Source organism: Anas acuta, chromosome 22 (assembly GCF_963932015.1).
Source record: "Anas acuta chromosome 22, bAnaAcu1.1, whole genome shotgun sequence".
NCBI classification, from domain to species: domain Eukaryota; kingdom Metazoa; phylum Chordata; class Aves; order Anseriformes; family Anatidae; genus Anas; species Anas acuta.
In genome coordinates, this window is record NC_089000.1 from 1,236,116 (window position 1) to 1,258,684 (window position 22,569).

Genomic DNA, 22,569 nt, shown 5'->3' on the forward strand with positions numbered 1-22,569 from the left:
CCATCCCATCCCCGATGATCCCAAAAGATCAGGGACACCAAAAAAAAAAAGAGACGGGAGCCGCAGTGACCCTTACGCTTTTTCTCTTGGATACTCTACGCAGAAAATGGGGCGGCGGGGGCTGGCGCCGCCCCCCCCGTACAATATAATAACAAAAGTAATAAAAATAATCACCCCCCCTTTATTCTTATGTGCACCAAAAAAAAAAAAAAAAAAGGACTTTTTTTCTTTTTGTTATGCTCTTTCATGCACGGTTTCTTTCTTTAGCACCACGGTGAGGAGCTGGAGCCCGGCGGGCAGGGGAAGGGGCTCGGAGGGTCCCGGCGAGGTGGGGGGGGCGGCTTCAGCACCCGCCGCAGCTGCGGGCGCAGGACGCGACCACGGTCTGGCAGAGCCCGCTGGTGGCCATCACCCCGCACTTGGAGAACTTGTCACGGCACAGGTCGGCTGCGGGGAGGCGAAAATCAGTGAGCACTTAGTGGTGGGGGGGGACACACACCGTGATGCTGCCTCCCCCCGCCCCCAAACTGGTCTGTACTGGTGGCGGAGCGATGCACGGAGCTACCCGAAATGTCAGCATCCTCCTCGCCATCCAGGCGCAGCCACCCAGGGGTGGGGGGCATCCGAAAAGTGTGTGGGGGACACGTCCCCTCCTGTCCCTTACCCCGCAGCAGCTCTTCGTGGGCACACACGGTGCGGACGCAGATCTCCTTGTTGATCACGTAGACCCGGCGGAGGCTGCGGGGGGCCAAAAGCAGAGGGTTTAGCACCAAAAAAAGCAGCGGGACACCCCCGGGGGAGGCTGGGGTGGGGGCGACAGCCCCCTGCACTCGCCTGTAGAAGCAGATCTCGTTCAGGCACTGCTTGCAGGGCTTGTGGACAGAGTAGAGCCTGGTGCAGGGGTACTGCTCCTCCCGGCAGTCTGCAAGGAGAGCCGGCATCATTTTGGGGTGTTTCACCCCGGTTTGAAGCCAGATTCAGATCCAGGGAAAATCCCTGAGCTGCTGGCATGGGCTCAGCAGCGTGTTCTTCCCCATCCCTACTCAAAAGGAGGACAAAACCCCCCTGGGGATAAGGGATGCTCAGCGTGTCCCCGGCACTCTGCCAGCCCAGCTGCTTGGCAGAATTCTTATATGGGGAAAATGACTCAATTTGCCCCATTTTTTTTTATATTTTCAATGGGACCAGCAGCAGCATCACGCCCTGAGCAAGGAGAGGAGTGAGACGAGCACTCACCCAGGGGTCCTGGCTCCGTGGGCTCAGTCTCGGGGGCAGCAGCTGGGGAAGGAGAGCAGAATTTGGGGGGGAACAAGGTTAAAGAGGGAAGGAGAGCATCCCGCTGCCCCCTGCCCAGGCTTTTAGGGATGAAACATCTTCAGGATGGTGCCTGGGGTGCTGCTCGGCTCGGGAGCAGCACCGTGGTGGGGATGTGGCCATTGTGTCACACCCACCTGGGGTCGGAGCTGGCACGATCTCCTGCTGGGACTGCTGCTGGGACTGGTACCGAAACTGCTCCTCGGGGGTGCGGGGGGTCACATCTGCAGGGACAGAGCCGTGAGGGTGCGCGCCCTCACCCCCAAACCTACCTGGCATCCCGTGGCAAAGCACTCACCGTGGTAGTCGTAGTAATCCTGAATCTCTGAGGAAACAAGGGAGAAAAGCAGGATGAGTGTTTTTTATTTTATTTGATGGCACAGGGAGAAACAGCGCATCGGGGTGAGGCACTGCACGCGGGCAAGGTGTCGCAAGGAGCTCCCCAGAGTTTTGCAACCAGTTGGAAAATGCCCCGTGGAGTCACCTCCATCAGCCACACAGGGTTTGTAAAGCCTTAATGAAGGCCTTCGGAGATAATTGGCACCTTGAAGTGCTGATAGCGAGGAGGGGAATGGAGAAATGGGGAGGCACTTGCACATGGGATCAAGGAGAGGGAGAAATGGGAAATGTTGGGGCAGGGATGGAGCAGAGAGCGTTGAGATTGATGCGGGAAGAAGCACCGGAGCACGGTACAGGGAAAGCAAAGCTGGAAGGAGGAGGAGGAGAGAGGCGAAGGCTCCCCCAGTCACAGGTGCTCTCACCTGCCTGCTGGTCGTACTGGGAATATTGCACCGGCTCAGGGTAGGTGATGCCTTCAAACCTGCTGTACTGGCCCTGGACCAGGAGCGCTGCTGGGAGCACACAGGGGGGCACAGACATCAGTGGAGAGTGGCCAACACAGCTCTAAACCCCTCTTCCCCATCCTACTTTTGGGGGAAACCAAGCATTTGCCCCACAGCCATGAGCCCCACACCATCCCCCAAACCCTTATGTGGGAGCAAAAGGGGGCTGCTCCCTATTTTCTTCCTTTTTTTTTTTTTTTCTTTTTCCAGTTTTAATCCTCCTCCTCCTCCTCCTCCTCCGCCACCTCTGGGGACCTCAGTGCCTCACCCAGCTTCCTCACCCAGTGTCTTGCAGCCCTGGGGGGGGGCTGGCATCACCCGGGTCCCCCCCCGCACCCGCCGCTGTCCCCCTCATCCCTTGGCCTCGCCTGGTAATGTTTTCCAGCTGTTTTCAGACTTTGCGCTGAGCTGCTTTCGCCTGAAGTTTTCCTGGCTCCGGGCTGCCGGCTTCGCTGACTCGCTCCTAATTTTCAGCAGGGCCTTTGCCAGCCCCAGGGGTTGCGAATAGAATCGGGCTGGGAGCCACCTCCTGGCCCCCTCCCTGGTCGCAGTGCTGGGGGGGAATTCCCCATGTGAGCCCCCCCACCCCCTGGCAGCTTTGCTCCCCAAACGGTGCCAGATCCCCTTACGACCCCCACCCCAGCCAGAGGCGGTCTCTGGGGTTTGGAGACACCCGGCACAGTTTTTGGGGTGGTTTTGGGGCTCAGCACTCACCTGGCAGGCCCAGCAGGACGAGGCACAGCGCTCTCATGGTGACGGGGCCGGGAGGTAGATGCAGGAGTGCGGTGCGGTCTGGATCGGGCAGGGGGAAAGGTGTGGGGTTAGCAACAAGCCCGGTCCCCCCATGTCCTGCATCAGCCCCCCTCGACCCTCATGCACCCCTTCAATACCCCCCATACCCCCAAAAAGCCTTGCAGGAGCAGGGCGCTGAGCAGCGATGCAGCTCGTGACACGAGTGTCAGCATCCCTCAGGGCTGAGGCTGTACCCAGGGGTGAGGGCTGGCTGCTCGAAAATTAAAAGCAAAGAGAAAAAAAAATAAAAGGGAAAAAAAAAAAAAAGAAAAAAAAGAAAAAAAAAGAAATTTCCCAATGGTGGGAAGCCAATGCACAGGCTGGGCTTCCCGCCCCGAGTGCGTGCGAGAGCCCTGCTCCCATGGGAATTGCGAGGAACAAGCACATGGAATATCCGCGGGCAGGATGGCGAGACCTCCCGGGGAGCCTGGGCTTGGAGCTGGCGACCTCCATCCCATACAACCCGACATCTGGACCCCCCCAGCTAACAGAGCCATGAGTGGGGCTGGGGAAATGCGAGCTCAGCCCCCCCGGGATTGCAGCCAGAGCCCAGGAAGGCGCCGCAGGGTTTTGAACCCTCGGTGCAACCAGCGCAGCCGTCAAACATCGTGCACGGGGATGGGGAGGGAGTATTCGGGCATGAAGTGGTGCTGGTCTTCAAACACTCCCCGATTTTTGTGGTGCTCCCTTCTGCGGGTGGCACTGTGGAAGCGATGCTCGCTTTGCTCCGGTGCAGGGCTGCACTGGGGCTTTGGTCTTGGGGGGCAAAAATAACTAAAAAGGATGACGAAAGACTCCATTTCTCTCCCTGCTCCTCACCCTCAGGCTTTTTCCCCACTTCCCATTAAAACCCAGCTTCCAGCCTGGCTCCGTGCAAAGGGCCCTTGCTGCAGGGAGAGCACAGATTGCCTAAAATCACAGGGAAAAGAAAAAAAAAAAACACCCTGCTTTCGAGCAAAAGGTGGGTGGGAGGTATGGGGAGGAGCTGGCGGCGGCTGCCCCGCGTCTGCCTTGCTCTCCAAGGGCTGAGTGCTTTCCAAGCAGCGATTCCCCACGCCAGCTTGAGAGGGAAAAAAAAAAAAAAAGAAACAGAAACAGAAAAAGAAAAAGAAAAAGCCTGCCAAAAAACTTTCATGGCTGCCCTCCTTGGAAAAGCAACCAAATGTGTCTGTCTGCCCAGGCCGGAGCATGCCGCCTTCCCTGCTGCGGGATGGGGACCCCTCCCAGCCCTGCTGATGGGGAGGGGAAACTGAGGCAGGGGTGGAGGGGAGCCCAAGTCACCGTTGTCTTGTTCTGGCTGCAAAATTTGGGCTGAAATTGCCTGTCCGTGGCAGGATGGGCCCACACGTGCACCCACGCTGCCTGTCTCCCTGTGGTCCCCGCTGGGGAAGGTTGGGTCTGTGGGACCAGCAGGGCCTGCACCTTCTGGGGCCCGTGTCCCAGACCTGCTGCACCATCCAGGGGCCGCATCCTGCGCCATCAGCAGAGCTCAGCACCTCCCAGGACCTCATCCCTGGGCTCACCCAAGCACTGCACCTTCCAAAAGTTGTGCCCTGCACCGCCAGCAGGGTTGCAGCCCCTATGGTTCCCGTATTTCCCCCATCCCCAGGCCTGTAGGTCCTGCGGTCGTTGCCTTCCAGGCTCTGGGAGATCCATGGGGCCAGGCCCTGCCTGAGCTGAGCTTGGAGAACCACGCTTGGCCGAACGGGCCCCAAACAAAGCCCGGTCCCCTGGGGTGTCCCCAGGGCCCTGCCACCCGCAGCCCTGCCCCATCTCGCGTCTGGAGCCGGGATTAACCCAGACAAAACGTGGGCTGAAAGGGATCGCGTGGGGATGAGCCCCGGGCTTCTGTGAGGCCTTACCCAGACTGGGTGGGCAAGGCCTGGGTTTGGTCCCCAAACCACCCTGACCTGCCTGGGACAGCTCAGGCAAGGCCCGGGGCCCAGCTCTGGAGGCACCACAGCCCACACGGCCCCATCTCCTGGAGCCTGAGCACCCAATTTCTGAATTTCCCCCAAACCCGGGGCTCTTCTGCTCCCCTAGGCCCTGCTGAGAACATCCCCAGCTTGTGGGGCTCAGCTGGGAAATGGGGCCAGCCGCTGCATCCCCCCTGGGGACACGGTGCCACCACCACCGCCTCGTCCCCCACCCCAGAGCCACCACCACCGCCTCCAGCCCCCGGCTCCCATTTTGGGAGATGTGTGGAGCGAAGCTGACGGCGGCCGCGATGCCTTCGCCCACCCGACACCGAGACTTTCCACAACGTGTCCGCGAAAAGGCAGGGGGCTGGGGGCACAGCCGCCCCCCCCTCCTGCCCCTCGCCCACCCAGGGCTTCTCCAAACATCAGCCCCCAGAGGTGCCCCGGCGGGGGGACCTCTGCGTCCCCTCGGTGCAGGCAGCGAGCGGGGGTCCGGCGGCTGCCCCGAGCCAGATGTTTTTGCAATGCACATCTGGGAACAATCAGTCCCGCAGAAAGAACACCACAGCCTCTGCCTTTCATTCTGTTAAACCCCACCTTCCCCAGCCTTTTTTCCCCTCCCCCAGCTTTTTTTTTTTTCTTTTTCCCTTTTTTTTTTTTTTTTTTTAAAGCTCTCCAGTTGCCAGAGAGTGCGAGAACAAAGGGAATATGAAAGGATTCAAATTTTCTGGCCCCCGACCAAAGGTTAAAAAAAAAAAAAACAAAAAAAAAAACTTTGCTGCGCTCTCCCCCCCCGCACGCCTCCCCGTTTTCACACAGCGCAATTCCAACAGGGTCCCCCTCCTCGCCTGTCCCCCCTGGATATAAATAAAATAAAACATGACTGAAGTTTTCAAAATCCTGTCTGTAAGCACTGGTTCCAGGAGAGGGGGGGGGAGAGGAAAAAAAAAAAAAAAAAGGAAAAATAATCCAGTTTCCTTCAGACGTTGGGGTATTTTTAGACTGATTGAAGCGGTTACAAATGGGCCACAGCAGCTGTCAGGCTGCGAAGTTTCCGAAGTTGGGGTCCCCCAAACCGTCGCTGCCTCTCCAGAACCCCAAAATCCGTGGGAGTTTTCTTCCCAGGAGCTCAAAGGGCTGGGAGCGGCTTTGGGGCGCTCGCCTTGCCCCAAGGATGAAGTTGGGAAGTTTTCAAAGCAAGCTGGCAAAGCCAGCAGTGGACCCCCAAATGGGCTCCCCAAAACAGGCCTTGGCCCCCCAAACAGGCATTGGCCTCGAAACAAGGCTTCAGCCCCCAAAACGGACTTTGGCCCCCAAAAACATGGTTCAGCCCAAAATTGGGGCCACCAACGCGTGGCCGCAGAGGATGCGCGGGGCCAGGGGGCATTGCCCCCAGTGCCGGGGACTCCGCTCATGCCTTACCGCTTCGGATGCTATGAGCTGCCTTCGCCCTTGCCCAACGCCTTGGTCTCTTCTCTCTGGGCTCAAAAACTCCGAAATGAGAGAAAAAGCTCCTACCTCCAACATGGGGGCTCCACTGGGTCCTAATGCGACACCTGATCCGGCCCCTTCCTCCTCCTCGCCCAGACAGATGCTGCCTGCCGGGGGAGATAATAAGAATAACAACAACAAAAAAATTAAATCAATGAGCACGCATTGATGCAATGGGCTGTGCGAAACTTTGGTATTTTTTTTTTTTTTTAAATCCGGCTGGATTTTGACCTGATTGCAGGAGAGAGGCGGGAGGGGGACTTTGTGCAGCGCTGACACCACGAGTTTTGGGCCGTGGGAGGGGGTCCGTGGTGTGGGTGCTGGTCTGCAGCAGCAGCTCCCTGAAAAATTGGGGCAACCCCAAGAAATTGGGGTGCTGCCCCCGGATTTGGGGTTTTGCTGCGCTTGCCCCTGGTTGTAAAAAAAAAAAATAAAAGAGGTGAGGGGGGGCAGGCTTTTAATGGAGGGGGTGAGCCCCCCGCTTTGTCCCTGGGGATGGGAGGCAGAAGGGGGGGATGTGGGGGCCACAGCACCCATTGCACCTGGCTGCTGCAGCTGCAAAGGCGCAGCAGATTTATAGGTTTATCCTGGAGAAAGGGGGTGGGTGGAAATACTGCCCCCCCTCCCCTGCTCCCACCCGGGCCATGGGCGCTGGCTGCAGCGTTTGCTGCTGGCTGTGGGGCCCCTTTCCCCCGAGCCAGCAGGTTTCCGGCAGCTGGTGGGGGCACAGGGCAGTGCGAGACCCCCACGAGGATGGGGGCTGCTCGGCTTGCAGTGGGGGTGATGGAAAGCCCAAAGCCCCCCCAGGCCCCCTGTAACCCTACCCATGGTGCTCGCCCTGCTGCAACATCGATCCCAGCGCTTTGGGCTAAAACCCTGCAAATTTTAAGTGTGTTCCAAACCAGCTGCCGGGCAAATTCATGCTCTGGAGGGGGCCGACAGCTCTAAAAACAATGAGAAAATCCAAGGTTTCAGATGAGAAAAAGGAGGAGGGGTGGGAGGAGGGGGGGGCTTAGGGTGCTCCTATCTCACATCGGGCCTTTTATCCAGTCCTAACACAGGGCTCCGCAGGATGGATAAATCCATGGCTCCGAACACATCTCACAGCTGCTGCCACTGAATTTCTGCCTCCCCCAAGGCCTGGGCCCCAGCTCTGCCCCATGTTCAATTCTCCCAGTGACTCCATGCACTTTACGCCCGGGGGACACCCCCCTGGGGGGGAACACCCCGCAGAACCAAACGAGGAGTGGGGGGAGGCAAAAAGCAGCGTGGCTGGGCACCTGCTCCAGGCCGGACAGCACGGGGACTGAAACTGCTGGCACTGATCCTGCCCTGGGCTTATGGGGCCAAATCGATGGGAATTTGGGAGCTGTCGCTGCCCCCAACAACTTCACTTTGGGCTGGGCGCCTTGGTGCGGGTGGCAGGGAGAGGGGATGGGTGATGCTCGTGCTTTCGACTGCTGCATCCAGTGCATGCTGCCAGAGCCCTGCCCAGGCAAACTCTCTGTGGGTTTCTTTTTTTTTTCTTTTTTTTTTTTTTTTTCCTTTTGCTCAGGAAGCCTGGTTTAATAGCTCAAACCCTGGCTAGGATTTCAGGAAACCTCTTACCTCTGCTTGTGCCTCATTTCCTGATCTAATCCCTAGCTCCGGGAGGGCAGAGAGGCACCGCTAGTGCTTGCGGGGGCTCAGACTTCACGGCTTTCCCTGCCTGGAGCTGGGCTGGGGGGCAACCCAGAGACCCCCACCCCTTGGCACGGGTGGCACGGAGCTGCCCCTTCCCTCTCCCCACCTGTGGAGCTCGGCGATTCCCTCTCCAGATGCGGCACCTCCATCTGCCGGCTCCTCTCGACTTCCACGCGCCTCCGCTGCAGGAAGACACGCTGCCCGATGAGCGCTTTTGCACGGAGAGCCGACTTGGCGAGGACATCTGCTTTTTTCCAGCAATTATGTTTTTCTTTTTCTCTCTCTCTCTTTTTTTTTTTTTTTTTTTCTAGGAAATTCCAGCTGGAAACAGGCTGGGGGTTATTCACAGCTGCTGCGCCACTGCTTGGTTTGGGTTGCTGCCTGTTCCAAAATCCCAGCGGTGCTGTCCCCAGGCTCTTTGCTTTCAGGCATGAAGGACAAAGTGCCCACAGCATCTTCCTGCCCCGATGGACAACCAAGTGACCCCAAACCCCTCTCACCTGCTCCGCTCGATGCTCTCCACACCACCACCCTGTCCCAGCAGCCCACTCATACCAGCCAGCCTAGGCAAAGTGGTCAAGAAAATAGTGTTAATTTATTAGACACACTCACAACAGCACCATATGAAAACCAGAAGTGGCACGCCATTCTCCCAACTGCACTTACACCTCTATGCACTGGAATGGAGTTAAAAAATAGATATTCGGGGTTTTTAATGCTACAAAGCTCCTGCCTGACAGAGCCGACGGCGGGAGCGCTCTGCAGAAGCATCGCCACTGTGTTCACGTGAAGAGGGCTCGGAGGGACTTTGCGGGATCCCAAAATCTCCTGCAGCTCGGGGCAGGGGATGCTGCCCTTCCAGCTGCTCTGGTGAACCGAGCAAAACCTGCTTCGGCTCTGTGTGAAACGCTCCGAGCCCCCCAGTGGGACACAGCGGCTGATGGCTGGCTCAAGACGCATCCTTTGCAAAGCTGGGGCGGTTTGTAAACAGTTCCTACACATCCAGGGCAGCCCAGGGGGAGGAGGAACCGGGTTCTTCACAGTGAGCAGAGCCCTGAGGCCAGTGTGGGTGCCACCACCGCCAGCAGGAGAGGGGACCCCTGACTTGGTGGCTTTGACCAGCCAGGAGGGCGTGGGGCTCGGGGGGAGAAGGGAGGCAGCGTCCCCGTGCAAAACTCCCCACTGTGCTCCTCCAGCATCTCCCACCGCCCCCTCCTTGGCCAGGGCTCAGAGGGACGAGGCTGCAAGACTGGCCACAACCTTTTTGCAGTGTGTGGCTTCACAGCTGAGATGCTGAGGGTCTCCTTGTGGGGAAGAGGAGCCGTGCTGCCCGTCTTCAGCCACCTGCTGCATCCCTTGCCTGGGACGGACGCCTCCGGGTCACGCTGGAGCCAGGCACGGATGCTTGTGGCTGGCCTTGCTACCAGGCCAAATAAATACACGGTGGCAGCCAAGCACTGGCGGGCAGCACCTGCCCACAGAGCAGGGAGGAAGGAGGCTCGGTGCCTGCTATCTGACGGCGATGGACAGCCTGGGAGTAGCAAAGAGCGGTTCGTTAAGGGGTGGCCAAGATGGCTGCTGCTGGCTCAGCTCCTTCTCCAGCCTCTTGAAAAGCTTTTTGGACGCTTTCTTCCTGCGCAGCTTGCGCAAGCAGCTGAGCATGCCGTGGTCCAGGGCGGTCTGCAACAAAGAGAAGGGAAGGAGAGGATTTGAAGGGGTTGCTCAGACAGGCACGTGGTATGGGATGGGATGGGATGGGCTTTGCAAAACCCCCGTGAGCCCGATGCCCTTGTGCCCACCTCCAACACGAAGGCGGCAAAGAAGTTGAGTGTGGCGATTCCCAGCAGCAGCAGCTTGAAACTCAAGTCGTCGATGCCCTGCAGCTTCAGCAGGGTTTTGGGGAAGCCCAGGGGATACAGGGTCAGCCATATCATGAGGCCAAAAAGGATGACGAGGACCACCAGGAAGAGCACTGAGGGCGAGAAGGGGGAGGGAAGAGGCTGAAGGCTTGATTTCTCCCTTCGCCCGTGCAGCCAGCCTCATCCTCACCATTGGTGTAGAGCGGCTTCCGAAACGGGTACCCCTTGGACATGGCAACTGCCAGGATGAGGTACTGGAAGCCCGTGATGCAGAAGATGACCGTGTTCTCATAGTTGGGCAGGTTCTGGGGAGCCGTCACCGTGCTGTTCAGTGGCACATACCTAAGGCAGGCAGGGGAGAAGACAGGGGATCAGAGGGGGGCTTGAAAGGACAGGTGAGAGGAGAGTCCGGATGCTGTGCCACCCCTTGCTCCATCAGCACACAGCAGCCTTTCGCTGCCAGGTGGCCTGATGATTCCTTGGGGTTGGCCAAAGTCAACGCTGTCCCCATGGCTAAACCCGCACAGAGGCGGGCAGCCGGGTCCCCTACCAGCTCTGCGAGACGGTGATGAAGTAGCTGAGGACTTGCACGGTGATGAGCAGAGCCGTCTGGAGGAGCAGGCTGCCCAGCACGAGGATGCTGATCAGCGCCCCATGGGGACGCTCCGCTCGCAGCTCCTTGGCGGGACCCGTGCGACCCATCAGCACCGCCACGGTGGTGGTGATGATCAGGTCGAAGAAGAGGAACTGGAAGTCACTCAGGTTGGTGTTAATCTGGGAGGGAGAAACCAGCCGCTCTCAGCCAGGCGGGTTAAAATCCAGCCGTGACACGGTGAGTGGGAAGCACCCAAAGGCAGCCCCGAGCACCGTGCGGTGCGTCCCACTGGCTGCCCAGAGCGTTCTTCCCACATCCCCCCGTGCCCACCTCCTGCCCAGACAGACGGACTCACCGTGTAGAGCAGCAGCACAGACACGAACTGCACCAGGCTGTACAGGGCCATGTACTTAAACACCCCGAAGGAGGTGACCAGCGAGCACCTGCCCTCCCTGCAGAGAGAAACAGACCCACTGTGCTGCAAGCCACACTCCAAAAAGGGGACAGAGGCACTGAGACCCCTCCACCTGGTTTTATCCCCACCACGAAGCTGCTGGCTGCTCACCGGATGACCGTGGGCACACACTCGATGTTGGCAAGGCGGGAGGTGAACGGCGATGCCACGGATGCCTCTGCCTCCGAGAGCGAGATGCCCACATCAGCCGCCTTCAGCGCCCCGCAGTCGTTGGCCCCATCCCCGCACATCCCCACGCAGTAGCTGCAGAGAGAAGGGGTCGGTTAGTGACACCAGGACACGGGGAGAGCTGGGGGCTTTGGAATCCTCAAGGTTGCAACCAGATATTTGGGATAGTCCCTGTGTTTGGGAGGGGGTGGGACGCAAAATCGAGCTGGGAAAGCCTCCTGCACACAAGAAATTCCTCGTGTCTACTTGCTCTCTTTTATCTCCACTGCATCTTGGGCCTGGGGGGCTTACTTGAGCTCCTGCAGGCTGCACACCAGCTGAGTCTTCTGGTCGGGCGACATGCGGGCAAAAACGGTTGCTCGGATGAGGATCTGCAAAGAGGGGACGGCTCAGTGCTGGCACCACATCCCATGGGGCAGCACCCAGCCCGTGGCTCCCTGCAGGTGGGATGGGGACGGGCAAACCTTGGGCAGCAGCTCAGGGAAGTGCTCGCGAACCACGGCGAAGGACTTGCCGTTCAGTGCCAGGTGGCAGGGCTGTGGGAGGCACCCATCCTGCTGGTACAGACCCTGCCAAGGAAAAACGCTCCCTCAGCGCACCCTGAGCGGCAGGGAAAGCAGCTCGTTGCCTTGATTTTGGATAAAAAGCTTGTTTTGGTGATTGCTGTGCCGACTGCCCAGCCCCACAACCGTTGTGTGAGCACTGTCTGAGGCGCACCGGGCAGGCTGCACGCAGTGAGGGCGTTTGGAGCAGCTCTGAGCCACTGTTTCTGGGATTGCTCCCAGAGAAAGGAGCAGGTTACCTTCTCCTAAAGCAGGTGTTTAACAAGGGGGCAGCATCACACTCCCGTTCACCTCTGAAGACAGCAGCACTGGAAAGAAGCCCGGTGCTCTGGGCTCGGCACAGCCCCCCGAGACCATGCCTCCAGGCTCACCTCCTCTGGCTGCTCCTCGCCCTGTGAGAGCTCGGCAGGGATGAATTTCAGGGCAGCAGGTTTGTCGTGGCTGGGCGGGCAGGCGCTCACGAAGAGGACCTGCTCCGTGGGCTCCACCATGCGGCAGCTCCTGGCGACGTTCACGGCTGTCAGCATGTTGTCTCCTGCAGGCAGGGGCAGCGGCGTGGAGCTATCAAGAGTGATCTTTGCAAGCCAACAACAATCCTCGAAGCCCAGCAGGTGCTGCTCGCCTTGCTGCAGCGCCCTGCTAGCTGTGCAAATCGGGATGCTCGTGGGACATCCACATTTGTGCTGTCAGGGGTCTGACAGCGAGCAGTTTTGCTGCTTAAGCAAACACCAGGTCTGAGGGTTAATGTTGCGCTGGTGAAAGAGGAGCCTGCACATCCCCACCTTTCTACAGCTGCAAATCCATCAACAAGGGCGGCCAAAAGGGACACAATGCAAACAAGTGTCAGGGATGCACATAAAAAAGGTCCCGGGAGCCCTCGCTGTGCTTCCTGCCAGATTCAGGCCACTGATTTCTGGTGGAGAAACCCTTCATCCCTTGCACATTACGGCTCCTCTGTGCCCAATCTCACCCCCAAGCCCAGTGTCCCTGTTCCCCCAGCATTGTCACCTGTCACCATGACGGGGCGGATGTTGGCTTTCCTCAGGAGGCGGATCACGGGCTTGGACTCTGGCTTGAGGACGTTTTTCATGACGAGGAACCCAAGGAAGGTCAGGCTGCTCTCTGCAGAGTCCCTGTGGGGATACAGCGAGCTGTTTGGCTTCACCAACAGGAGTGGATCGACACGTGTAAACCGGCCAATCCATCCAGGAGGCAGCCAGCAACTACTCCAGCATGGGGTAGGGTTTAATTGCTTGCAGGCTGCCAGGATGGGGCAGCTTGCAGGGCAGCAGAGTACAAAACATCCCCTGAAATACTCGAGGAGAGCAGGCGATCCCACTACTGCGATTTGCAGGAGTTGCTGCCGCAAGGCCCCAGCCCACCACCACGTTACTGGCGTTTATGGGTATTTTGCAAGCACCAGAGCTGCCTGCAGCAGGAAGGAGGGTTTGGGTTTGACACTGCCACTTGGCCTCTCTCGCCCTGGACCTTTCCCTTGCTCCCTGGCAGCATGTTACAGTCAGAGCTGGAAGCGGCAGCCAGCACTAATGGAAACAGCTCACAAGCCCGTGCCCTAAATTGGACCTCTGGCAAACACATGCCTGAAAACAAAGTGAATGGGATCTAAATGGAGAGAAACATTATTCACGCCAACCTCGTCAGCTGCAGGGCCTCCTCGAAGGTCGTCACCGTGCTCAGAGGTTTGTAAGCCAGAGCCAAGACGCGGAAACCGTCCGTGGTGTAGAACCGCAGCATCTGGGAGAAATCTGCGGGCACTGCCAACCACAAGGGAGGAGCAAGGTCACAACGGCTCCCAAATCACGCTGGGATGTGGAGGCCCAGCGCGGGGAGCCATGGCTCAGGCACGTACCTGTTTCCTTCCTGCACAGGCTGGCCACCATCTCCGGTGCCCCCTTGATGTAGGCTTGGGCTGCATCCTCACCAGGCAGCTTTGCCAGGACGCTTGTCCTCTGCAGGGAGGAGGAGAAGGGGAAGCGCCGGAGGATCCCCACGGGTGACTGGTGCTTCTGGGGGGGGAAAGGGAGAGTCAGGGCTGGGCACGAGCTCCTGCCATGGGAGGTGCAACCGCTCTGGGGCTGCGAAGCACAGCGCAGCCTCCTCTGGGCTCACCCTGTCTGGCGGCTGTTCTGTCTCAGGTGGAGGCCTCATCACGGCCAGGACCTTCGTCCCAAACTGCTGGAAGCTGGGCAGCTCGCCGTCATCCTCCTCCATCATCTCCAGGCGCTGAAACCACGGCAAAGCCTTGCAAACCCCAGCTCTGCCCCGCGGATGGTTTTAACACCCCCTTTCTCCTCTCCTGGCAGAGCAGATCTCTTATCTCCCTGCTGACAAATGCCCTACCACTTTTCTTACCCAGCCGGTAGACTCCATCATCTTGAGGTCCACAGGGTCCCCGATGGGCTGTGCCCGCAGCAGCGACACGGTGTGGCAGGCGGCCAGGGCATAGAGCAGGGGGCCAGCAGGCAGGTGGCGTGGCTCGTAGTCGATACGCATGAAGCGGTGGTTCTCCAGCGGGACCACTCCCCAGACATCCAGCCCTTCCTCCGTGAGCGTCCCGGTCTGTGGGGACAGAGCAATGGGTCTAGACCAGCCTCCGAGCTGGAAACTGGAGCGTGGTGCTGCCCCAAACTCACCTTGTCGAAGCAAACCAGGCGGATCTTGCCGCACAGGTTGATGCGGGGAGGGCTGATGCAGAAGATGCCCTGTTTCTTCAGCCTGTTCTGGGCGTAGATGGTGCCCACGGTCATAGCAGCCGGGAGAGCCGGCGGCACGATGACGGTGACGAGGTCGAGGGCACGGATGATGATTTGCCCCACAGGAACCTGGAGCACAAGGGGAGCATAAGTGGGGTGGGCACCTTGAAGCCACGCATCGGCACTGGGTCCATCAGCCACGTGTGTGCAGGGATTGAGCTGCTCCTGCAGCCCTACCTGGTTTTTAACCAAGATGAGGATGCTGTACAGCGTGCCGATAAAAGCTGTGTGGGAGAAAGAATGGGCTCCGTTACAAAGCCAAGCGGGGAGCCTGGGTTCAACCCCTCGAGAGGAATTTGGCAATGCCTCCCTACCCAGGACAGCGAGGAACAGGACAAACTTCACAGAGTCCTTGTAGAACCTGAAGCTGACGGGCTTGGGGTAGAGGATGGAGGTGATGAGATCCCCTTTGGCCGTGCAGAACCCTGCGGGAGAGGGGCAGAAGGTCCGCACGCCCAAAGCCACTGCCCTGAAGGAGACGGCTTGTCCCCCGTGCGCTGCTACCTGTGCGGGTGACCACGGCCAGCACCTCCTTGCCCACGTAGGACTTGGCTTGGATGACCTGTGTCCCGCAGAACAGCGTGTGCCGCCGGTGTTCCTCGGGAGAGTAGACAGCGCTGGAGGCCTCGCCGCAGGCCGGGAGAGGCGTTTTCATCACTGGCACGCTCTCCCCTGCAGGAGAAACCCGTGGCGGTGAGGAAAGTCGCAGAGGGAGCTTTATAACCCCAGGGTGTTAGGATCCAGCCAGCCTCTCCGGCAGCCTTTGTGCACAGGAACAGGTGAACACGAGGATGGGAAAAGGGGCTGCTGAGACGTGAGGTGTCCCTCTGAGTCCCTGCGCTCTCACCCGTCAGCATGCTCTCGTTGACCATGCACTCGCCCGTCAGCAGCACGGCGTCGCAGGGCACCAGCATCCCATCCAAGGGGAGGCTGATGCAATCGCCTGGCACCAGGTCTGCGGAGCTCACCACTGCCTCCTCTGGAATAAAAGCCCGGAGTGTCAGGCATCACCCCCACACCTGCCTGCCCACCACAGAGCACCCACCGCCCCCCGGCTGCTCGCAGACCCCGCACTCACCTCCGTCAGGGCGGCAAACTCGGACGCCGACTGACATCTTGGCCATGTTCTGCAGCGTGGTGCTTTGCTGCAAGGGAGGGAGCCATTATCAGCCCCTCGAGGGAACGGAAAGCTCAACGAGCACAGCAAAGTGCCCATAAGACAAATGGGTCTTGAGTGCACCCAGCTGTGAACCACGTGCAAGGGATGAGGAAAGCTGCCCTGCTGCTGGGGCACGGGTTGTGCTCAGCCAGTCGCGTTCAGCGCCAGCAGAGAGGCCAAGCAGCTTCAGAGCATGGGTTATTCCACTAACATCCCACATAACCCACGTCCCAGGATGGGAAGGGGTTTGCTAAGCTTTTCTCTCTGTTTTTCCCAACCGCTGCCCACCACCGACCTTCCTTGTCTCGTAGAGGGACAGCCCCAGGGAGATGGTGGAGATGAGGAAGATGCAGGCAGCGTAGTAGTAGTAGGCGTCGCAGACCCACAGCACGATGCTGAACACTTGGAAGATGTAGAAGGGGTTGAGTACCTGGAGAGAGAGCAGGTTTTGGGGAGGAGAGCTTCCTCCAGACCGCTGTGAGACCCCTGGGCTCCTCGGGAACCCACTGCTGATGCGAAGGAGAAGCTGGCCCTTCCCTGGGGCTGGGCACGGACTAGCTGAATTCTCCCAAGCCCCCCATCCTCCCCAGCTTTGCTTACGCTCAGGACTCTGAGGATGCTCTGCAACTACCTGGGGATGCTCCTGTCTGAGCTAAGGGGCAGGATGGGTCCCTCCTCTGCCTGCTGCGATCACTGCCCAAGCTGCCTCTCCTAAAGTCCTCTCCTCCCTGCCAGCAGGGCCAGGCTCTGGGAGCGCTCGCAGGGCTCTCACAGCCGGGGACACGTCGCTCTCTGGAAGCACAGCTCTGGCCATGGGTGCGCACCTCCTCCACCAAGAGCCTCGCGTAGGACTTGACCGGCACCTCGATGAGGTTTGGTCCGTAGATCTTCCTTCTGCAGAGGGCAAAAAGAGCAGAGGGGGAGCAAACAGGGGAAAAGCTGCAGTGCCAACCTGATGTGCCTCACCCCGTGCAATGCAGGAGTCAAACAAGGGCAGTCCAGCACACCTCGGTACCACTAAACCACCTCGCTGCTATTAAAACCCTTTTTCTTCCTCTCTCCATCCCTCCACAGGCCAGGGGAGCGAGTGGGTAGCACAGTAGCCCCGTGACCTCTGTGTATCACCTGGGAATGGCCCAGATTAATTCTGTGGTCTCATAGCCAGGGAATTTGGTTAACGGTGGTAAAAGCTGCTATTTTAACTCCATTTCATTTCAAGCATGGTAAAGATTTGAGGTATTTAAATGCTGATGCAGTGGTCTATTACCACTTGTAACTGAGCCCTCAGGGCTGTCCTTGGTTTTGAGGGCTGGCTGTGAGAAAAATCCCACTCTTCAGGATTTGCTTGACCCTGAAAAAATCTCAACCGGGTGTCCCAGGAAGCTGCTGAATCCCTACCTGGTGCTGTGGTCTTGCTGGTCGAGCCCTGCCTGGGAGAGGTGGAGATCTGCACAGGTCCAGCCTTCATCCAGGACGCTGGCAAGCCCGGGGGGTAAGAGAAACAAGAAGAAACGGATTCAAAATCAGCAGGAGCCTGGCCCGGCGGAACAAACAGCACGTCCAGGTCCTCGGCGACAAAAAACCCTTTAGGAAAGAGAGAGCATCTTGTTCCCTGGGCTCGGCCATGGCTTGTGGGTGCCAAGGCTGGGAACAGGAACAAAAGGGGCATAGTCTGGAGATCTGTGAGCAGTGCAGCGCTCATCCAGTGCCCGAGCGAGCTGCTCGGGGCAGCTGCCAAAGAGCTTTGCTCGGGCTCCTCTCCCCACTGTGACAGCCCTGCTCGCTGCCCCACGGACGGTGCCCAGAGGCTTTGCAACACGGAGAAAAGCCCCAGTGTGGACGTACATGGGCTAGGATGGGCTAGGACCATGCAGGGGAGGGCTCAGGGGCCAAGAAGTGCAGGGATGCAGGGAGTGTTGCTGCTACGGGGCAGGGAGGAGCAGAGAAATACCTGACTTTGCAGTACGCCTGCCACCTTTCGATCCAGACGTAACGCAAGCCCTCGAAGAGGTAGTAGCGCAAGACGTTCTTCTGAGCAGAGCAGGATGGAGAAAGAAGGGGTGTTAATGGCACAGGAGGGCAGCCCATGCCCAGGGAGAGGATTTACGGGGTAGAGGTGGGGTTGCTGGCGCTACCTCTTCCTTCTGATGGAGCCGGATGGTGTCCCGGCTCTCCTCCTCATCCGCCACGCCGATGGCAATGCTGGTTCTCCGGTCCTCCAGCCTGGCTCCCAGGTGATGCTCCAGGCTGCTGGGGGTGGGAAAATAAGCATCAATCCCTCCCCATCTGCTGCAAGCACAACCCTTTGTAGTCAGGGCTACAGATCTGAAGTGCTTCCCCCACGTAACAACACAGAGGACAGGCCAGGAGCTTGGAAAAGCTGCTGAGGAGCACAGCCAGCTGTCTCAGGAAGGGTAAATTTGGGTTCAAAGGGCTGTGAGGGATCAGCCCTGCCCTCACCTGCCTTCGCCCAGCACCTCCGTCCGCACACGCGTGGTGAAGCACTGCCCGAAGCGATCCTGCAACACACCCGGGGCTGGCGGCAGGGTCCGAGCGGGGTAATCAGCAGCCACCAGCTCCCCGCACCCCAGCCCCATAAGGACTTACCCTGATGATGACCCAGTCTGCCTGGCCCAGGGCGCAGGGCTCGCACTTCACCCGCACCTCCAGGCTGGGTTTCCAGTGGAAGAGCAGCAGCAGGAGCCCCGCCGTCAGCACGGAGCACGTGTGGCACAGGGCCACCCGCCACGGCTTGGTCTGGTAGCCGGTGACCTCCTGGAAGGACACGGTGCCACGCGGGCTGGCTCGCAGCTCGTCCATGGCCCCTTCACGTGCCCCCATCACAGCCAGGCCCCGCTGCGATATCTGCCCCACAACAGGCTGCTGGCTTATTTACCAATCAACCCCAATAAGGTTATCAATCTTAAATCGATCAAAGCCTCCTGGCGTGACGCGGCACCAGACGAGCTGCTCTGGGGCACCGAGGGCAGCGTCACGGCAAGGAAAACACCACAGGAAGCAGCTCTCTCATTCAACTGCTTGCAATCAGCTTTCTTTTGCTGATAATAAATGGTTTCCTGCCAGCCTGTTCCCAGCTCACCTCCCTCCCCGCACCGAAGCGCTCGGACGTACCATGCAGGATTTGTCGGCGTCTTGCTGCAGCGTCCCGTAGCCCGGCCGTGGGCTGCCCAGCAGCCTGCTGCTGTCTGAAAAGTAAAAGAGAGAGAAAATGCGTTACCGACGGGCACCGAGAGCCTCACCAGATGAGTGGCAGTGGCTCAAAAGGAGGCAGAGAGGCAGGTCCTCGTGCTGAACCGCTATGAGACATCCTTGGGAGTGCCAGCACCGGGACCTGCAGCCTCACCTGCCACCAAATCCCTGCTGGATGGAGGGAGGGGAGGAACCCGAAGCTGCTCAGGGTCGCAGCTGCCGTGTGGGCAGGGGACACCCCAGAGGTCCCCGGCCACCCCCGTGCCAGCTCCCGCCGCACATGACCGTCACGCGGGCGATGCCAAGGGAGCCCGGGGAGAAAAGCTGGCACAAACAGCGGCTTAGAGCCAGGGGGAAGGGAGCAGAGCTGGTGCAGAGCCAGGTCAAGCTCCCAGCAAGCCTTCCCGAGCCGCTTTTCACGCTTATTTGCACCCCGCGTTTCCTCCCGCCTGCCGGACGTGGGCCGGGCGCTGGGAAACGGCCACAAAAGCCGCTTTTTGTCACTCCATCCGCAGCTTCAGCAACCCGCCGTGCGACACCCTCACAGCCCTAAAACAGCCTCAAAATCCACCCTGGACCGAAACGGGCGGCGTGCCATGGCAGCGGGGCCGGGTTGATGCCCCAGCCACACGCCGCGGCCGCGCTGTTTGCAGAGGCAGGCGTCGCCCCGCGGGGCGCAGCGGCCGCGGTCTCTTCGAGCGGCAGCGGGGGAAGTACCACGTGGCACAAACGCAGCCCTGCAGCAAGCAGACGGTTTCCTGGCTGGCTGCAGGTTTCCAGGAGGGCACCGTTAAGGATTTGTTGGGTGTTGCGAGGAGCTTCTGGAAAAGCCACCCCATCCGGATTCCTGGCGCGGCCGGCAGCCCTTCGCAGGGCTCTGTCCAGCCCCAAAAGCTCGTCTGCTGGGGACAAAAAGCCCACGGGAGGGTTCAGCTCAAATAAAAGCCCTCACAGGAAGGGCTGTGCATCCTGTGAGGAGCGGAAAAGTCGGACTGTTCCCCAGCAGGCTGCAGGAGGGGAGATGGCTGAAATGCCGCGCAGGCGACCCGTTTGCTCCCCGCGGCACCGCTGCCTTCCCACCTCGCCTCCCTGCTCTCTGCGGCAACGCTTCACTTCTCCTCACCCTTCCCTGCAAACCACAGAGCTTTCGGAGGAGTGCACGAGCGCTGCCACAGCTGGTCGCAGCCCAACGCTTGCACGACCCCATCCCCGTGGGTTTTCTCACCTCCTGCGCCCATCCTGGCTGCTTCCCAAAGAGCACAAGTGAGCGAGGCTCTCGCTTGACTCACCCAGCCTCACCCCGCTGGCTGCAGGGCTGGGACGGGGTCGGGATGCCCCTCGTCACCTTGCCTGCTGCTGGATGTATCCGGGACGCATCCGGCACGGGGAGAAGGGAGGGCAGAGCGCCGTGAAGCTGCGCGACCAGTTTGCATCACAGTGGCCACACCTCGTCTGCAAACACAGCGCGGGGGCAGCTGCATCCCTCCTCCTCCTGCCCCCACAGCAGTGTTTTGCCCCCGTGGTGAAGGCTGGAAGCCCTTGCTTCTCTCTCCGGAGCGGTCGCAAACTCAGCCAGGTGAGGAGGGAGCAGCAGGAGCACCTGAGCACCCCTGCGAGCTGCTGGGGGTGCAAAGGGAACGGGAAAAAAATACCCCTGCCGACCCCAAAGCGCTGCTCTAAGGTGCCACCTGGCACCTTTCCGAGAAGCCACAAAACTCCTGCTGCTGAGGATTGGGGGAAAACAGGTGAGAAACGTGCTCAGGGCACCCTAAGATCCAGCACATGCCCTGCACCCAACCAGAGCTGGACACCTTGAGCCTACACGTCTCGTGGCTCTGAATGCCACCCTGAAAAGCAACCCCAGCTGGGGACATTTTGCACATGCCAGTGCTGGTCTTGCCCCAAAATTTCACCCTGAGAGAAAGCAATTCTACCCAGCAGCAACACGCACACCAACACCAGATGCATGCCGGTCCCAGAGACCTCTGCAAGCTCCCTTCGCAGCTGCAGCCTTTTTGTGGGCACATTTCTCGAAGCAAACCCCAAGGGGACTTAGAGATCTCCCTCTGCTCTCACGGTCCCCACCAGATGCTCCCTGCTCCACACAGGGGTTCCTGAGCGTCCTCCTCCCTCCCTCCATCCCCACAAGCGGGCTGAAAGTTGCACTCAAGACGAGGAAAGTCCAGCCTACAAGGTCTGGCACCTGCTGGTAGGTGTGACGGGGCTGGCAAAGTCCATCCAGTCCCTTGGAGATGGGGAAACAGAAAAAATCAGAATGAGGTGAAAGCCAGGAAGGAGGGATGAGGGTTGGAAAACTGAATGTGTCAGCGTGTGGGTCACACACAGAAATATTTAACAGCTCCAAAGCCAGACCCAGCAAGGGGTTAAACGCTGATGAGATCTCATCAAGTCTCTCTCCGGCACTTTTTCCAACATAAACTCCCTGTGCAGGCTACCGGAGGGAAACACGACACCCTGCCTGCCGCGCATCCGGAGCCAAACGTGTATTTCCAGGCGGTCGGGTCCTACCCAGACGTGGCATCATCAGCTGTGGGAGCACAGACAGCCAAAAGCCCCAAGGCTGGGAGCAACAACAGGGTGAGACGGGCTCAGCAGCAAGAGCTACAGGCTCAGCGCATGGAAGATGGGGTTCACGCTCTGCCGCTGCGGGTAATCCTGGACAAATCGCTCTCACCCACCTGCAAGCGCTCGAGATGGGTGGAAAAATAAATCCTAGTAGGCGAGGAGCCCCCGCAGCAGCCCCAAACCTACCCCAGGTGGATTTTGGTGGCTTGTTTCCCCCCGGCTGGGCTCGCATCTTGCAACGAGGGATTGCAAAGGAGAGGGACGGCGGCGGAGGCACGGGCAGGGTTCACTTGGCCACGTGCTGACGATGCCGGCGGTGATAAAGTCCTTCCAGGAAGGCTGTCTGCACAGCGCTGGTGTTTTGCCCCATTGAGGACTGGGGGGGGTCTCTCCTCACGGCCCCATACTTCGTGCTGGCCCAGAGCCACGGCCGCTTGCCGAGCCCAGAGCAGGCACCCAGGGGCTCTGGTGGTGGAGTACCCACTTGGGAAAGCCCAGCAAGGGGAATAAAATCAATATATCCACACCAACCCGCTGCATTTCCCCAAATATCGGGTGGGTGAAGGGCTCCTGCCTTCCCCAACCTGCCCCTGGTTTCTCCTCTCAGGGAGCTGAGCCAGGAGCAGCGCATCGCCTGGCCGCCACTTCTCCCCTCACAGATTGGGTAAAAAAAATAAAAAAATTAAAAAAAATAAAAAAAATAACCCGAGGTTTGACCCTAAAGGCTGCAGGACGAGGCGGCCACAAGCCAAGGGGTGGGACCCGGCACCTGCCCCCGACACGGAGCCGGGGCTGAGCCCCCCGGGGGGGGGTTTCTGCCTCCCCTCCTGCCCCCTGGCTCCACGCTCAGCATCCCTGAAGCTGTTCCCGTCCCTGTGCCCGGCACCACCCCGGGCCCCACTCGCGGCGCCGCGGCCCCCACGCGCGCCGCGGCCCCACCTCACACCGCCCCCCCCCACCCCCCCCCGCTGACCTGAGCTCATGGCGGGCCCCGGCTGAGGCGGCCGCCCCCGGGGCCGCGGCCCCACGCGCACCGGGAGGCGGTGGCGGCGCAATGGCGGCCGCGCGCGGGGGCTGCCGGGAGTTGTAGTCCGCTCCCTCAGCGAGATGGCCCCGGGGCTGTCCCCAAAAAAGCTTCG

At 59.7% G+C, this 22,569-nt stretch overlaps 2 protein-coding genes across 9 annotated transcripts; both read right to left on the reverse strand.

Moving 5' to 3' along the window:
- Window positions 1-66: 66 nt before the first annotated feature.
- Window positions 67-6,634, reverse strand: MFAP2 (microfibril associated protein 2). Of its 4 annotated transcripts, XM_068658941.1 has the most exons (10): window positions 6,590-6,634; window positions 6,386-6,465; window positions 2,871-2,948; window positions 2,076-2,165; window positions 1,613-1,639; window positions 1,452-1,538; window positions 1,237-1,278; window positions 835-922; window positions 665-738; window positions 67-447 (listed from the first exon to the last, which is right to left on the reverse strand). In XM_068658941.1, exons 3-10 carry the CDS (start codon window positions 2,905-2,907, stop codon window positions 344-346), a joined length of 549 nt encoding a protein of 182 aa, XP_068515042.1. In that variant the 5' UTR covers window positions 2,908-2,948; window positions 6,386-6,465; window positions 6,590-6,634; the 3' UTR covers window positions 67-343. The 4 variants fall into 4 exon arrangements, with proteins under 4 accessions (XP_068515042.1, XP_068515044.1, XP_068515043.1 ...); XM_068658943.1 differs by lacking the exon at window positions 6,590-6,634 and having other exon boundaries at window positions 2,076-2,162; window positions 6,386-6,468; XM_068658942.1 differs by lacking the exon at window positions 6,590-6,634 and having other exon boundaries at window positions 2,076-2,162; window positions 6,290-6,424.
- A 1,983-nt stretch (window positions 6,635-8,617) lies between these two features.
- Window positions 8,618-22,511, reverse strand: ATP13A2 (ATPase cation transporting 13A2). 5 transcript variants are annotated; one of them, XM_068658931.1, is made up of 29 exons: window positions 22,404-22,511; window positions 18,767-18,840; window positions 18,242-18,409; window positions 18,095-18,153; window positions 17,770-17,884; window positions 17,586-17,665; window positions 17,033-17,110; window positions 16,459-16,528; window positions 15,930-16,064; window positions 15,554-15,620; window positions 15,323-15,454; window positions 14,980-15,147; window positions 14,790-14,900; window positions 14,653-14,699; window positions 14,356-14,544; window positions 14,075-14,281; window positions 13,832-13,945; window positions 13,572-13,728; window positions 13,356-13,476; window positions 12,710-12,834; window positions 12,073-12,236; window positions 11,603-11,707; window positions 11,430-11,509; window positions 11,061-11,213; window positions 10,851-10,947; window positions 10,451-10,674; window positions 10,091-10,242; window positions 9,841-10,013; window positions 8,618-9,721 (listed from the first exon to the last, which is right to left on the reverse strand). In XM_068658931.1, exons 1-29 carry the CDS (start codon window positions 22,411-22,413, stop codon window positions 9,551-9,553), a joined length of 3,546 nt encoding a protein of 1,181 aa, XP_068515032.1. In that variant the 5' UTR covers window positions 22,414-22,511; the 3' UTR covers window positions 8,618-9,550. The 5 variants fall into 5 exon arrangements, with proteins under 5 accessions (XP_068515032.1, XP_068515035.1, XP_068515033.1 ...); XM_068658934.1 differs by lacking the exon at window positions 22,404-22,511 and adding an exon at window positions 21,544-22,300; XM_068658932.1 differs by lacking the exon at window positions 22,404-22,511 and adding an exon at window positions 20,070-21,489 and having other exon boundaries at window positions 17,770-17,881.
- Between the last annotated feature and the right edge of the window lie 58 nt (window positions 22,512-22,569).

What these genes read in the sequence shown, in the direction of transcription:
- MFAP2 (XM_068658941.1), bottom strand. Translation starts at nt 2,907, where the DNA reads ATGAGAGCGCTGTGCCTCGTCCTGCTGGGCCTGCCAG. An exon ending in CGTGCCAGCTCCGACCCCAG is followed by an intron (nt 1,279 to 1,451) that starts GTGGGTGTGACA and finishes CTCCTTCCCCAG; the next exon opens with CTGCTGCCCCCGAGACTGAG. An exon ending in CACGGAGCCAGGACCCCTGG is followed by an intron (nt 923 to 1,236) that starts GTGAGTGCTCGT and finishes CTCTCCTTGCAG; the next exon opens with ACTGCCGGGAGGAGCAGTAC.
- ATP13A2 (XM_068658930.1), bottom strand. An exon ending in TGTGTGCCCACGGTCATCCG is followed by an intron (nt 10,948 to 11,060) that starts GTGAGCAGCCAG and finishes TTCTCTCTGCAG; the next exon opens with GGAGGGCAGGTGCTCGCTGG. An exon ending in CTGTGCTGCTGCTCTACACG is followed by an intron (nt 10,675 to 10,850) that starts GTGAGTCCGTCT and finishes TCTCCCTCCCAG; the next exon opens with ATTAACACCAACCTGAGTGA.